Source organism: Panthera onca, chromosome A1 (assembly GCF_046562875.1).
Source record: "Panthera onca isolate mPanOnc1 chromosome A1, mPanOnc1 haplotype 2, whole genome shotgun sequence".
NCBI classification, from domain to species: Eukaryota; Metazoa; Chordata; class Mammalia; order Carnivora; family Felidae; genus Panthera; species Panthera onca.
The window spans coordinates 170949897-170962477 of record NC_138339.1 but is presented as its reverse complement, the minus strand read 5'-3'; the positions used below and the strand labels follow the sequence as shown (position 1 = coordinate 170962477).

General features: G+C 42.5%; 1 protein-coding gene across 1 annotated transcript in view; it reads right to left on the bottom strand.

The window, feature by feature from the left end:
• The window catches only part of SLC15A1 (solute carrier family 15 member 1), a 59381-nt gene that overhangs the window by 14974 nt on the left and 31826 nt on the right, over positions 1-12581 (bottom strand). The window contains exons 9-16 of the mRNA XM_078432343.2: positions 10211-10293; positions 7088-7174; positions 6200-6289; positions 4044-4088; positions 3852-3884; positions 3679-3767; positions 2863-2944; positions 922-1041 (exon numbers count right to left, since the gene is read on the bottom strand). Of these exons, the coding sequence (XP_078288469.1) occupies positions 922-1041; positions 2863-2944; positions 3679-3767; positions 3852-3884; positions 4044-4088; positions 6200-6289; positions 7088-7174; positions 10211-10293 (629 nt within the window). The remainder of the gene's footprint in view (positions 1-921; positions 1042-2862; positions 2945-3678; positions 3768-3851; positions 3885-4043; positions 4089-6199; positions 6290-7087; positions 7175-10210; positions 10294-12581) is intronic.

The following is a 12581-nucleotide window of genomic DNA, read 5'->3' as shown; positions in this document are numbered from 1 at the left end:
TTGCAGAAGCTGGCATTGGTTTGTCTCAGCCTCCCACCCACTCTTTTGGACTCTGTCATGAACTTCTTTAGTGTTACACAAGAATTATACTTTTTGTACAGCATTTTACTATTATTTCATTTTATGAACATAAATGTTCTGGAAATCATTTCTACCATTGGTCAAAGAGTAGTTTTAGAGGAAAAGCCATAACCCTGGTGACAATCAGTACTGGGCTGCTCTGAGCACTCAGAAGTCAAATTTTCTTTTTTCTTCGAGATTGTCAGTTTCATAAGCTATAAGGGAGCGGTTCTCAACCGTGGCTGAACAGGAGTGAGACCAGTTAAATCAAAATCTATGAGGTATCAGAATTTTCAAAGCTCTCTAGGCGATTCCAGTATGGACCCAAGGATGAGAACCTCTAATTGAGACCAGCGACCATCCAGATTAGGGTTTTCCAACCTTGGCACTATTGACATTTGAGGCCAGATAATTCTTTGTTGTGGGACTGTGTGTCAGCATCTCTGGCTTCTTACATATGAAATGCCAAGAGCACACTCTCAGTTGTGCCAATGAAAAATGTTTCCAGAAATTACCAAATGTCCCCTTTGGGGGCAAAATAGCCCCTAGTAGAGAACCATTGCCAGATCCTTGCTGTTTAAAATGTGGATCCATGCACGAGAGAGCATGTTAAAAATGCAGCATTTCAGACTTACTAATTAAGACTCTGCATTTCATAAGCTCCCCAGGTGATTCACATGTACATTAAAGTTTGAGGCACACTGGTCTGGAGTGAGGCCAAAATGAGACCAAGATAACAAGACATTTCACTTCTGGACTTGTTGTAGGAATTACATAAGGGTCAAGAAGATCAGTTTCTTCAAATCCTATTATAATTCAGGTCAGAAGATAAAAAAGGAAGTTGAATTCCCTTCTACTTACCTGGGACATTTGGTCAAGTGTCACCGTGCTTCCAGGAAAATATACAGTCATGTTATCATTTCCTATATTCAGTACTTTAATCTGGACTTCGTTTTGTTTGGGGAAGACTGGAAGAGTTTTCTGAGCAAAATAAAAGAAGATTAGCAGCGATGTCTCCATGCATATTGAAGATAAGCTTGCCCTAGCACAACAGTCACCATCCCCCCACCCCCACCCCTGCTACAGCACAGAAAGCCGCACCGGCTGAGATACCAAACTCCCCTGTGAAGTCTTCAGTTGTTCACCTCATGGCACCCACAGAAAATGATGCTTGTACAAAACATGGAAGAAATCACAAAGAGGCTGCTCTGGGTCTTACCTAGCCACCTCCAAGTCAAAGGATACCAGGTTATGAAGCCTGCTATCTGAGGAGGTCAGAGTAACCACAGCCCAAGTGAATGTTTATCTTGTTGTGACACGTGAGATCTACTCTCCTGGAGGCCACGATCATCCCCTCTAACTTTGGGAGCCTGGACCACAGCCCTGACAGTGCTCTCGACATCCTTCCGTAGGTATCCTATGCCCTCCTGCCTCCACACGTTCCTTCAGGGCTTCTGCCTTTTCCCTGTAGTGCTCTCTCTCAAATCCTGGCGTCCCTGGAGCAATCCTTTCTATTCTAGTCTAGAAGCCTACACTAGTCCCACAGTTCATTTTGCACAAAGCTAGCTATGTTCCAGAGCAAGTGAGTACATGCACGTTCACAGGAACACGACGCACGGTAGCCAAAACATGAAAGCAGTGCAAATGTCCACTGACGGACGAATGGATAAACAAAACGTGGTTCATCCAACAGTGGACTATGATTCCACTTTACCAAAGAAGGAGATTCTGACACCTGCTACCGCATGGAAGAAGCTTGGGGACATTATGCTTGGTGAAACAAGCCACCCAGCAAAGAACACTTGGTGTATGAATCCACTTAGATGAGGTACCAAGAGTGCACGAACTCATAGAGACAGTAAGTGGGATGGTGGTTGCCAGGGGCTGGGGGAGGGGAGATGGGGAGCTGTTTTTAATGGGCACAGAGCTTTAGTGTTGCAAGATGAAAAGCATTCTGGAGATTGATTGCACGATGCTGTGAATGTATTTAACAGGACTGGACTGTATACTTAGAAATGGTTAAGATGGTGAATTTTTTAATGTATGTTTTATCACAATTCCAAATTTTAAAAAAATTTAAAAAGAGAGAATGAGGGAGGGAGGGAGAGATAAAGACAGAAACAGAGAGAGACAGACAGAAAGAGACACACACACAGAGACAGAGGGGAGGAGACAGACCGAGACAGAGAAAGGAGGAGGGGAGAGAGGTGGGAGGGGAGTGTTTACCTCCTGTTTTACACACTACGTAACGCCCGTTTCCGGGGCCTGGTCTCAAACTAACAGCACTAGAAACCTGGTTTAGTGCCCCTGTGGGTCCAACAGACTGAGTGTGGACTGGAGTGGGGACTAACATCACTAGAAACTTGAGATTACAGAGGCGTCTTCCCAAAGACAATTCACATATTTTCAAAGTGCTTCTTGTTTGTTGAGTGATGAACTTCTAACCAGACTTCCTAGGAGTTCAGATTGCGAAAAACAAGTTCCATGAACTCCCGCTCCCCTTACATAAACCGTGTCAGTGGAAACCCCCCATGTCACCGCCATGCATACTTCTCAAGCGAAGCACACCCATCTGACTCTACTGCAGGCTGCCCCCTTCACAGTGACGAGAACCTGTAGTGCGCACTGCCCGAAAAGGACCATTTTGCCCCTGCAACACATCCACATTGTCTCTGGCTCCAGGACAGTCTGTCGGCAGAGACCCTGGCCTCCCCTGATCCCCACAGCCCCGGAGAAAGAAGCCTTCCGAACGTTCCACCTGACCCGCAGGAAAAGCCACTGGGGGACCAGAGGGCAACTCACATCAATTTCCACTTGCACAATTGCCGCCACCACGAAAGCCATGGAAGCCAGGAACATTCCAACTGTCATCTTCTTCAAAGAGCTGAGACGTAAGTAAGAGTGACTCTCAACCAGCCTCAGACACAAGCGAGCTAATGATAACATTCTTTTCCCGCCATCCACCCAAACAAAACTAACTTCCCTGTGAAATACTGTTCGAAAGTATCTCTTCCTCTCTTATTTCTGATTGAGATGAGGAAGGATATATATAATGCAGCTTATTTGCATTTTCACATTTAATTTCTAGAAACTGTGGCTTAGGCGATACATTGGATGACAGTTAACATTTCTATCATCTACATACATGAAAGCTTTAACTAGAAGCTTTTCAGGCTGCCTTTTACAGCACTTTTATGTTAAGGGCAAATTTCCAGAAACATCAGCACAGAGACCTCTCATTCAAATATAACTCTTTTTTTTTTTATTTTATTTTATTTTATTTATTTTTGGGACAGAGAGAGACAGAGCATGAACGGGGGAGGGGCAGAGAGAGAGGGAGACACAGAATCGGAAACAGGCTCCAGGCTCCGAGCCATCAGCCCAGAGCCTGACGCGGGGCTCGAACCCACGGACTGTGAGATCGTGACCTGGCTGAAGTCGGACGCTTAACCGACTGCGCCACCCAGGCGCCCCCAAATATAACTCTTTAAAAACCCCATCATATAGGTGGTGTGCTGGGAGGGGAGACATTCTTTCCAGCTGATGGAGTGCGGTCTATTTGCAAAGCCCTGGGACTGACAGGGCCTCACCCCCACCCCCAACCTGCCGAGAACCTACGTGAAATTGAAGCCACATTTTGCAATCAGAGGATATATCACGGCATCCACTATGGGGACCATGATGACGATCAAGATGGCGTTCACGGTCTGTGGGTGGAGTGGAGAGGAACCGTTAGCTGTTGTCTCAAAGGTACTTTGATCTCAGAAAGCAACTTAAACATCTTCTCCTACCTGCATCTGGTCCGGCTGAATTTCAAGAAGTCCCTGAAAAGAGCGGGGGGAGATTCTCACTGATCAGTTCCCAGAGGTGATCAGTTGGGGAGGATGAAGAATGTCGTGACAGGGAAGGGAAAGAGGGTGAAGGGACTAAAACAGAGGAGCGGTGACCAGGGGAGGGAGAATAGCTGGACGTCCCGAACTTACAATTTTCCCACTCATAGCTGTGGCTTGCAGCGTCCACCTGGAGCCCTAAAAATGAATACGTTCACTGCATCATTTGGGAACATGAGTTTTAAACGTTTTACGAGTCAATGTTGCATCTCTTCCAGAGCAGGAAGGAGGTCTGAAATGTTGTGGGATTTAAATGTTATGGGATTTAAACCTCAAGTTTATCTTCCAGCTCCATTGTCACGCTGGGTAAAACCAAACAACTTGCATTTCTGCTGCACAGGTTAACACAACATATAGTTCTCAACCCCAGGGAAGAATCTAGAAAGCGCTCTTCTGAGAGACAGCCATCCTTAGGAAATATAAAGACACAGGCTGGGGCCTGTTGGAAAGCATGGCATCACCTTATAAGGTGGAGGCAGCTACGTACACGTAAGATATTCTACATTCACTGGCATCACAGTTTCAAGAACATCTTTTTTTTTAAGTTTATTTATTTATTTTGGGAGATAGAGGGAAAGCGAGCATGAGTGGGTGAGGGGGAGAGAGAGAGAGAGAGAGAGAGAGAGAGAACCCCAAGCGAGCTCTGCATTGTCAGTGCAGAGCCCAATGTGGGGCTCAATTCCACGAACCACAATATCATGTCCTGAGCAGAAACCAAGAGTGGGACACTTAACTGACTGAGCCACCAGGCACTCCAAGAACATCATTATTGTTAAGAGCTGTGTTTGACAGTCTAGGCTGTCCTGAAGTAGAAATCCATCAACAGAGTGATGGTTCAGGGGCGCCTGGGTGGCTCAGTTGGTTAGGGATCCAACTCTTGATTTTGGCTCAGGTCATGATCTCATGGTTTGTGTTATCGAGCCCCACATTGGGCTCCATGCTGATGGCGCAGAGCCTGCTTGGGATTCTCTCTCTCCCTCTCTCTCTCTCTGCCCCTTCCCCTTCCCGCCCCCCCATCAAAATAAATAAATAAACATTTTTAAAAAGAGTGATGGATTTAACCCTGCAGCCTAGTTACATTCAACTTATTTTATATAAAGAGGATTCAGGACTGTATACAGGTACATGTGATTATTTCCATGGAGGACTGAACACAAAGTTTTCAATCTGTCAACTCCATTTAGAAGGCATTATGGAAAGTCAAGAAGTACACCACTGCTTGAGCTCTTAAGAGATGTCAGGCATGGATCACTTTATGCACGGTCTCTAATTTGATCCGCACAGCCTTGCCATGGGCGATTACCCTTCCAGGAGCATTACAGAATCCGCCCCCCGCCCCAGTCATACAGCTAGAAGGTGATGAGTGTACTTCTAGAGCAAATCTGATTCCTATTCAGCTGGTTCCTATTCAACATGCAAAACTGCTTCCCTGTGCTTAAGATGCTGGTCTAAATCCCATATTTACAACTTAGGAGTTGTAAATCTCCTTACAATAAAGGAGATTAATGTGTTCACTCAAATTTTTTCCAAGAGTTGTTCTGTCCTTCTAATAACCCTTCCTGTACAATAAAAGGACATGCGTTTATAATTTTTTTTAAAGCTGCAGTTTCTAGAAGAAACACTATCTTATTACTCTGGCAACCGAGTATTCACACATTGAGTTGTTTAACCCAAATCTGAAAACTTCCTAGGCACATGTCTTCCGGTTGCGGGAGCAAGAGGAGGGTGACAAGGCACTGATCTGGGTTTGAGTTCCTTGCTCTGGTCGGAATGACTTAGGTAGTCATTTCACATCCTTGGATGGTACTTCTAGCTCAAGCATTCCATTTTAGAGCAGAAGGTATCAAGGCCTTTTTCAGCTTAAATGTTCTGTGGATCCCATAAAAGGCAATACTGTACATCCTCTGAGCACACTGTATCAGCAGAAAAGCTCTTTATTCTTGGTTTAACTGGTAAGAGTCCTAGATACTTTGATCAAGTCTTTCCCAAGGCTCTGTAAGCTGACCACACCTGATTTTCTTCATTGTTTTGCAACAGAAATGTGGATAGAACCATCTCGAGTTGTGTTGTTGTTTTTTTTTTAAAGAAACTCAGTGTGATCTAACACTTAGTAAATAAACAAAGTATAAAAAAGAAACTGGAAGAAAACGTTTTTAGAAGCTAAATACTAAGTACTGCCCCGTCCGTGGTAGTGCCCAAGGAATTTTGCTAAATAAAGATGTAAAGAAACACACACAGCTTTACATTACCTGCTGGTCAAACAAGGCCCAGAACATTGGGAGCGGGATATACAGGAACATCACCCTCGTAACCATCTTAATTTGAGAGATGAGCCTCTCCTGTGGATGAAATGGGGAAGGATGAATCAGTGTCATTCACAGCTGTCAGCAGTGTTGTTTCAGTATAGACACGTGCAACCAGAGACAAGCGGGGAGGTGACTAATTGTTCCAAAGAATCCTCCCTCAAATTTTTTTAGAAAACCCAGAATTCCTCAGCTATTTAAAATGAGTGCGAATGTCAGTTTAAAAGGCATCTTACTAGGGGCACCTGGGTGGCTCAGTCGGATAAGCGTCCAACTAGACTTCAGCTCAGGTCATGATCTCACAGTTTGTGAGTTCGAGCCCCGCATCCATGCGCTGACAGCATGGAGCCTGCTTGGGATTCTGTCTTCCTCTCTCTGTGCCCCTCCCCCGCTTGCTCTCTCTCTCTCTCTCTCTCTCTCTCTCTCAAAATAAATAAAAATAAACTATAAAATAAATAAATAAATAAATAAATAAAAGGCATAGTACTAGAATTTAAATGTAATTCCAATAAATGTAATCCCACCACCACTGTTCACTGATTCTTCTGTTTTCACACTGGTTACGTGACCACAATCACGCATAATTAATAACCGATTCTACCAAATGAAAACCTATGAAAAGATAATGTTGTTTCCAGCTATACCCACCGTTTATCAAGTTCTTCTCAACATTAACACACATTCTTGCATAGTCTTGTTCAAAACACTAGTCAGGTTTACAAGGATACAACTGATAATTTTGTCCACGTGGCCTTAATCATACGAACCGCCACTGTGGCTGTCCCCGTGCTGGAGGAAGACCCCAAGAAAACTGCAGCGATAACGGTCACTCACATCATATTTCTCTTTAGCCCAGTCCAGCCAGTGCTCCCTCTTGGGAAACTCCTTACTCCGATGCTTAAACCTATTTTTGAGGGCAAACTGAAGGAAGGAAGAAAAATCACATTTCAAAACAGAACCGATTACTTTATGAGGGAAACACATTTCAATACAACTGCCCTTAATGGAAAGCTGTGTTTGTGAGAGAAGCAACGTATATATCGTATAAACTTGTGTAATGATGATGCTAAAAGAACCTGCATTTATTCCTAATCTCTTTCTAACTATGAGCCTTTGAGTGGGGTAAACAAAGTCATATTCTTACTACTTTACTCTCTGTGCCCTCTAGAGAGGAGCATTCAAGAGAAATATAATGTATGCCATTTGTGATTTCGGTTTTCGGCTGGCCATAGTACAAAGTAACAGGGATCTAAGTCAATCAGAGAAAGACAAACACCATATGATTTCGCTCATCTGTGGAATTTAAGAACAAAACAGATGAACATATGGGGGGAGGGAGAGGGAAACAAACCAGGAGAGACTCTTTATTTTTAATTTTCTTTAATGTTTATTTATTTTTGAGACAGAGAGAGACAGAGCATGAGTAGGGGAGGGGCAGAGACAGAGGGAGACACAGAATCCGAGGCAAGCTCCAGGTTCTGAGCTGTCATCACAGAGTCTGATGCGGGGCTCGAACTTATAAACCCTGAGATCATGACCTGAGCTGAAGTCACACACTTAACCGACTGAGCCACCCAGGCGCCCCTGGAGAGACTCCTAAAGATAGAGAACAAACTGAGGGTTGTTGGAGGGGAGGTGGGCAGGGGGATGGGCTAAATGGTAATGGGTAGTAAGGGTATTGTGATGAGCACTGGGTGTTGTATGTAAGTTACGAGTCACCAAATCCTATTGTGGAAACCCAAATTGCACTATATGTTAACTAACTAGAATTTAAATAAAAATTTGAAAAAAAGTAACAGGGATACACCTGAAACTAATATAACACTATGTTAACTGTACTAGAATTAAAATAAAAAAGATATATATAAATGTAAAAAAAAAAGTAACAGGGAAACAGGTAAAATTCATTTTAAATATGTTATATATTATTTAATCCAATAAATCCAAATGATCTTACATATGATCTTAATATGTAATAAGAATAACATTAATATTAAATCAATAATTATTTAAACAATTATTAATAATAAATCAATAATATTAAATATTACAATCGATGAGAATTTCTATATTTCTTTTTTCATACCAAGTCTTCAAAACCCAGGGCATATTTTATACTTACAGAACATGATCAATTTTTATCAGAACTATTTGATTTGTATTTACTTTTCATAAATTTATGTTTGAAAAACTAAATTTATATACCTAAGTTGTTCCAAATATACTTAAAAGTTTTCCACTCACTGAAGTGAATAACAGTTTTAAAGTGTAAGAGTGAAAGTAATAATAATAAAATAAATTAAAAAAAAATTTTTTTTTAAGTAATACACCCAACATGGGGCTCAAACTTACAACCCTGAGTCCAAGAGTCGCATGCTACACAGACTGAGCCAGCCAGGTGTCCCATTAAAATTTAAGAGTGAAGGAGCACCTGGGTGGCTCAGTCGGTTAAGCGTCCAACTTCGGCTCAGGTCATGATCTCACGGTCCATGGGTTCGAGCCCCGCGTCAGGCTCTGTGCTGACAGCTCAGAGCCTGGAGTCTGCTTCGGATTCTGTGTCTCCCTCTCTCTCTGCCCCTACCCCACTTGCACTCTTCAAAAATAAACATTAAAAAAAAAGTGAGAACTCACAATATAATATAGCAATATATAGGAAATTGTGTAATTTAAATTAATTTGAATGAAATCTAATTTAAAATTCTGTTCCCAGTTGCACACGACACATTTCAAATGTTTGAGAGCCACATGAGGCTAGTGGCTATCATGCTGGACGGCATAGATCGACAATAACATTTATTTCCTGCCTTTATTTTTTTTAAATTAATTTATTATTATTAAAAAATTTTTAATGTTTATTTTTGAGAGAGAGACAGAATGCTAGTGGGGAAGGGGCAGAAAGAGAAGGAGACACAGAATCTGAAGCAGGCTCTAGGCTCTGAGCTGTCAGCACGGAGCCTGATGTGGGGCTCAAACTCATGAGCCTTGAGATTATGACCTGATCTGAATTCAGATGCTTAGCCGACTGAGACACCCAGGCACCCCTTTCCTACCTTTAAATGTGCCTGTATGCATTACATCACGTTGATGCACATGGAAGAAACCATATTCTGCATGTTCCTGTCACCGAATTGTCTTTGGAAACAAGACTTCCGATGGCTGCATAGCATGGCTACATCTACTAGAAGTTAAGCACTGTTCTCCTGCAATTTTGTGTTATAAAATTTTGCTGTTATAAATATTACATTGATAATCTTCTACTTGAATCTGTGTTCATTTTGTGTGTTCATTTTAAAAAATGATTTTCTTAGTCTTAATTCTGAAAGTAGCATTACTGACACTCCAGACCCTTGAGATGCAGCATCAAACCTCGCCTCTCCACTTCCGTTTCACTCTTCCCGACCCGCATCAGCCATGGTTAGCCAGCGTGATAGCTGAACAGTCACTCTGCTTTGCCTTTCTTTGACTACCAATCTAATTCGAAAGTTCAAGAGCCATTTCTATCTCTCCCTTTTTGAGTTCAGTTTGTGTCCTTTTCCATTTGGTCAGTTTTATAAGAAACTTTAATTACCAAAATAGTTAAGAACATTAAGAAAATGTTTAAAGAGAAGTCAATGTTGGGGTACCTGGGTGGCTCAGTCGGCTAAGTGTCTGACTCTTGGTATTGGCTCAGGTCATGACCTCACAGTTCGTGAGTTTGAGCCCCGCGTCAGGGTCTGTACTGACAGTGAGGAGCCTGCTTGGGAAGCTCACTTTCCCTCTCTCTGCCCCTCCCCACTCATGCTCTCTCTCTCTCTCTCTCTCTCTCTTTCTCTCTCTCTCTCTCTCTCTCTCAAAATAAATAAATAAACTTAAAAAAATAAAGAAAAGTCAATGCTTCATTGCATTTTAATTTGAAGGAGGTAGAAGGTTCTGGGGTGACTATATATCACTGACAGAGAAAGCTACTGAAATACTTACACCAATGCACTTGACAACTTTAGCCATGACATTACCCTGGGGCTGAAACTTCTTGTACATCCCACTGCCAATGACGAACACAACTGGGAAGGCAAAAGAAGACGTTAACAAGGCGTTTGACAGAACTACCTGTGACCTAGAAGATGTGCTTTTATTTGAGTTACAACCTTGTTTTGGAAATACTGGGATTACTCACAGAATGGGCTTGCCTTCCTATGTCCCAGTTTGGAAAGTGCTTTTGATCCTAACAATCACAGAAGCTTTGAGCGGTGGTATATTTGTGCTGTCATATACCAACATTGGAGCCTATTACTGTCCACTTCCCACTTTTTGGGGTGGCTCACAGATGCTCCATACGGCTATTTAAGTGCAAGGTTTATTCTTAAGCATAGGGAGACAAAGGAATAAGTGCTTTCACGTAACAGATCAGCGCATAATTCTATAAAGACAAAAAATAGCTTTAATTTTTTGATTGCAATGGCAGAAGAGTTTCTTCTTTTTTAATAAATCTTCAGAAAAAGGAAGAAACTAGTTTGTTAAAACCTTACTTAATCATGTGTGGCAGAGTTCATTCCGTGGTCACGGTACAGAAAAACAGTGGTGAATTTTTGCATCTGCGGCTACAGTTTTACAAGGTTAAAGCACTTTTACAATAAGGCAATTCTTCCATGGATCTTCCTAGAAAAGGCATATTGTAAAAATAGAAAAAGCATTCCTTCAGGAGACTCTGGAAACCCAGTACCGTATGAGGATTTCTGATTGTCCAATACCACAGTTTAATCATTTAAAAGCACTGATTGGTTGGTGGAATGCCACTTAATTTCCTCAATTTAAGAGGGCGTGAGATTTTGAGAAGTGCTACCTCTTAAAGCATATGTCCAAGTATGTGCCTGTGTTATAGGTGTTCTTTATGGTTGAATAAAGAGAAATATACTTGAATCCTCACCCGATGCCAATCTTCCTTAATCCAGACAGAGATGGCAGAGATACTCATAGATGGAGTCTACTCTGTTTTGCCAACAAATATTTTAATCTTTAAGCTTCTGATTACTTAAGCCTAATTCAAGCACAAGATTGCTGCTGAAAGAAACTTCAAGAGACAGCATTGATGCATAGAATTTGGCCTATTCTCAATTCTTCCATTCGAGAAACATTGTATGTTGTAAGAATGACCCATGCAAACTAAATGACAATTTACCTAATGCCAACTGACTACAGCGTCTGGCCTTGAACAACAGCTTTTAAGATCCTTTTTTTATCTCCTTACGCAGAATCGGAGAGGAGTAGGTATATATGGGGTTTTTAGGGGAGTGTGGCAGTATTTAAACAATTATGGAAGGAAATGGACACAGAAAAAAAGGGAAAATACGGAATTCTGGCTTGGATGTAAGGGTGAAGCTAATTTGCTACAAGCTGAACAAACAGGGTTAAGAGGGGGCATAACTGACACTATGAAGAACTGAAAAAAAGTCAGAGGAAGTAATAGTGCCAGCACTTTCTCATTTGAGTGGGAAGCTGCAAAGGCCTGAGATGCGTATTGGGCTCTGTTTCCTGCTTGTACTACCGTTACAGGTTGAATCGTGTCCCCGAACCCCACCACCCCCCGCCCCCAGAAGATGCTGAAGTCCTTACCCCCAGGACCTCAGAATGTGACCTCATTTGGAAATACAGCCTTTGCAGAAGATCGAGTTAAGATGAGGTCATTCAGGGGGCTCCTACTCCAATATGACTGGTGGCCTTACAAAAAAGCGCAAATTTGGACACAGATGTGCACACAGGGGAAGGCCACAGGCACATTGGCATTGTGCTGCATCAGGCCAGGGAACTACCAGAGGCAGAAGAGAGGCCTGGAAGAGATCCCTCTCAGTAACTTCAGAGGGAGCAGGGCCCTCTCGCCATGTTGATTTTGGATTCCCCACCTCCAGAGCTGTGAGATGATAAATAAATTTCTAATGAAGCCACCCAGTCTGTAGTGTTTGGTCACGGTAGTCCCAGGAAACGAAGACACCTGCCATCTTTCAATGTAGACTATCCTAGGGCGAAAACTGTCCACACTTCCTAAAAAGCCAGTGCCAAGAACTAATGTGTGAATGAATGTATCTAATAGACACATATATTCCTCCCAACGGGAAGATACTCTGGTAGAACCATTTCGAGATGATGTATTATGGAAATCTGGATGTTCACTGGAAGTATTTAAACGCTAACTGGACCAGGCTGCCGGGTCTTGAGGCAAGCTGGAGACGAGCACACGCTGATAAGAGCAAAAGCGTTCGGTCATGGGGTCATCTAGTCTAATAGATTCTGTCACTTTTCTCCTTAAATCTGCCTAAATAGTGTCAAACTTTTCCGAGCCCAACTCAGTTGATCC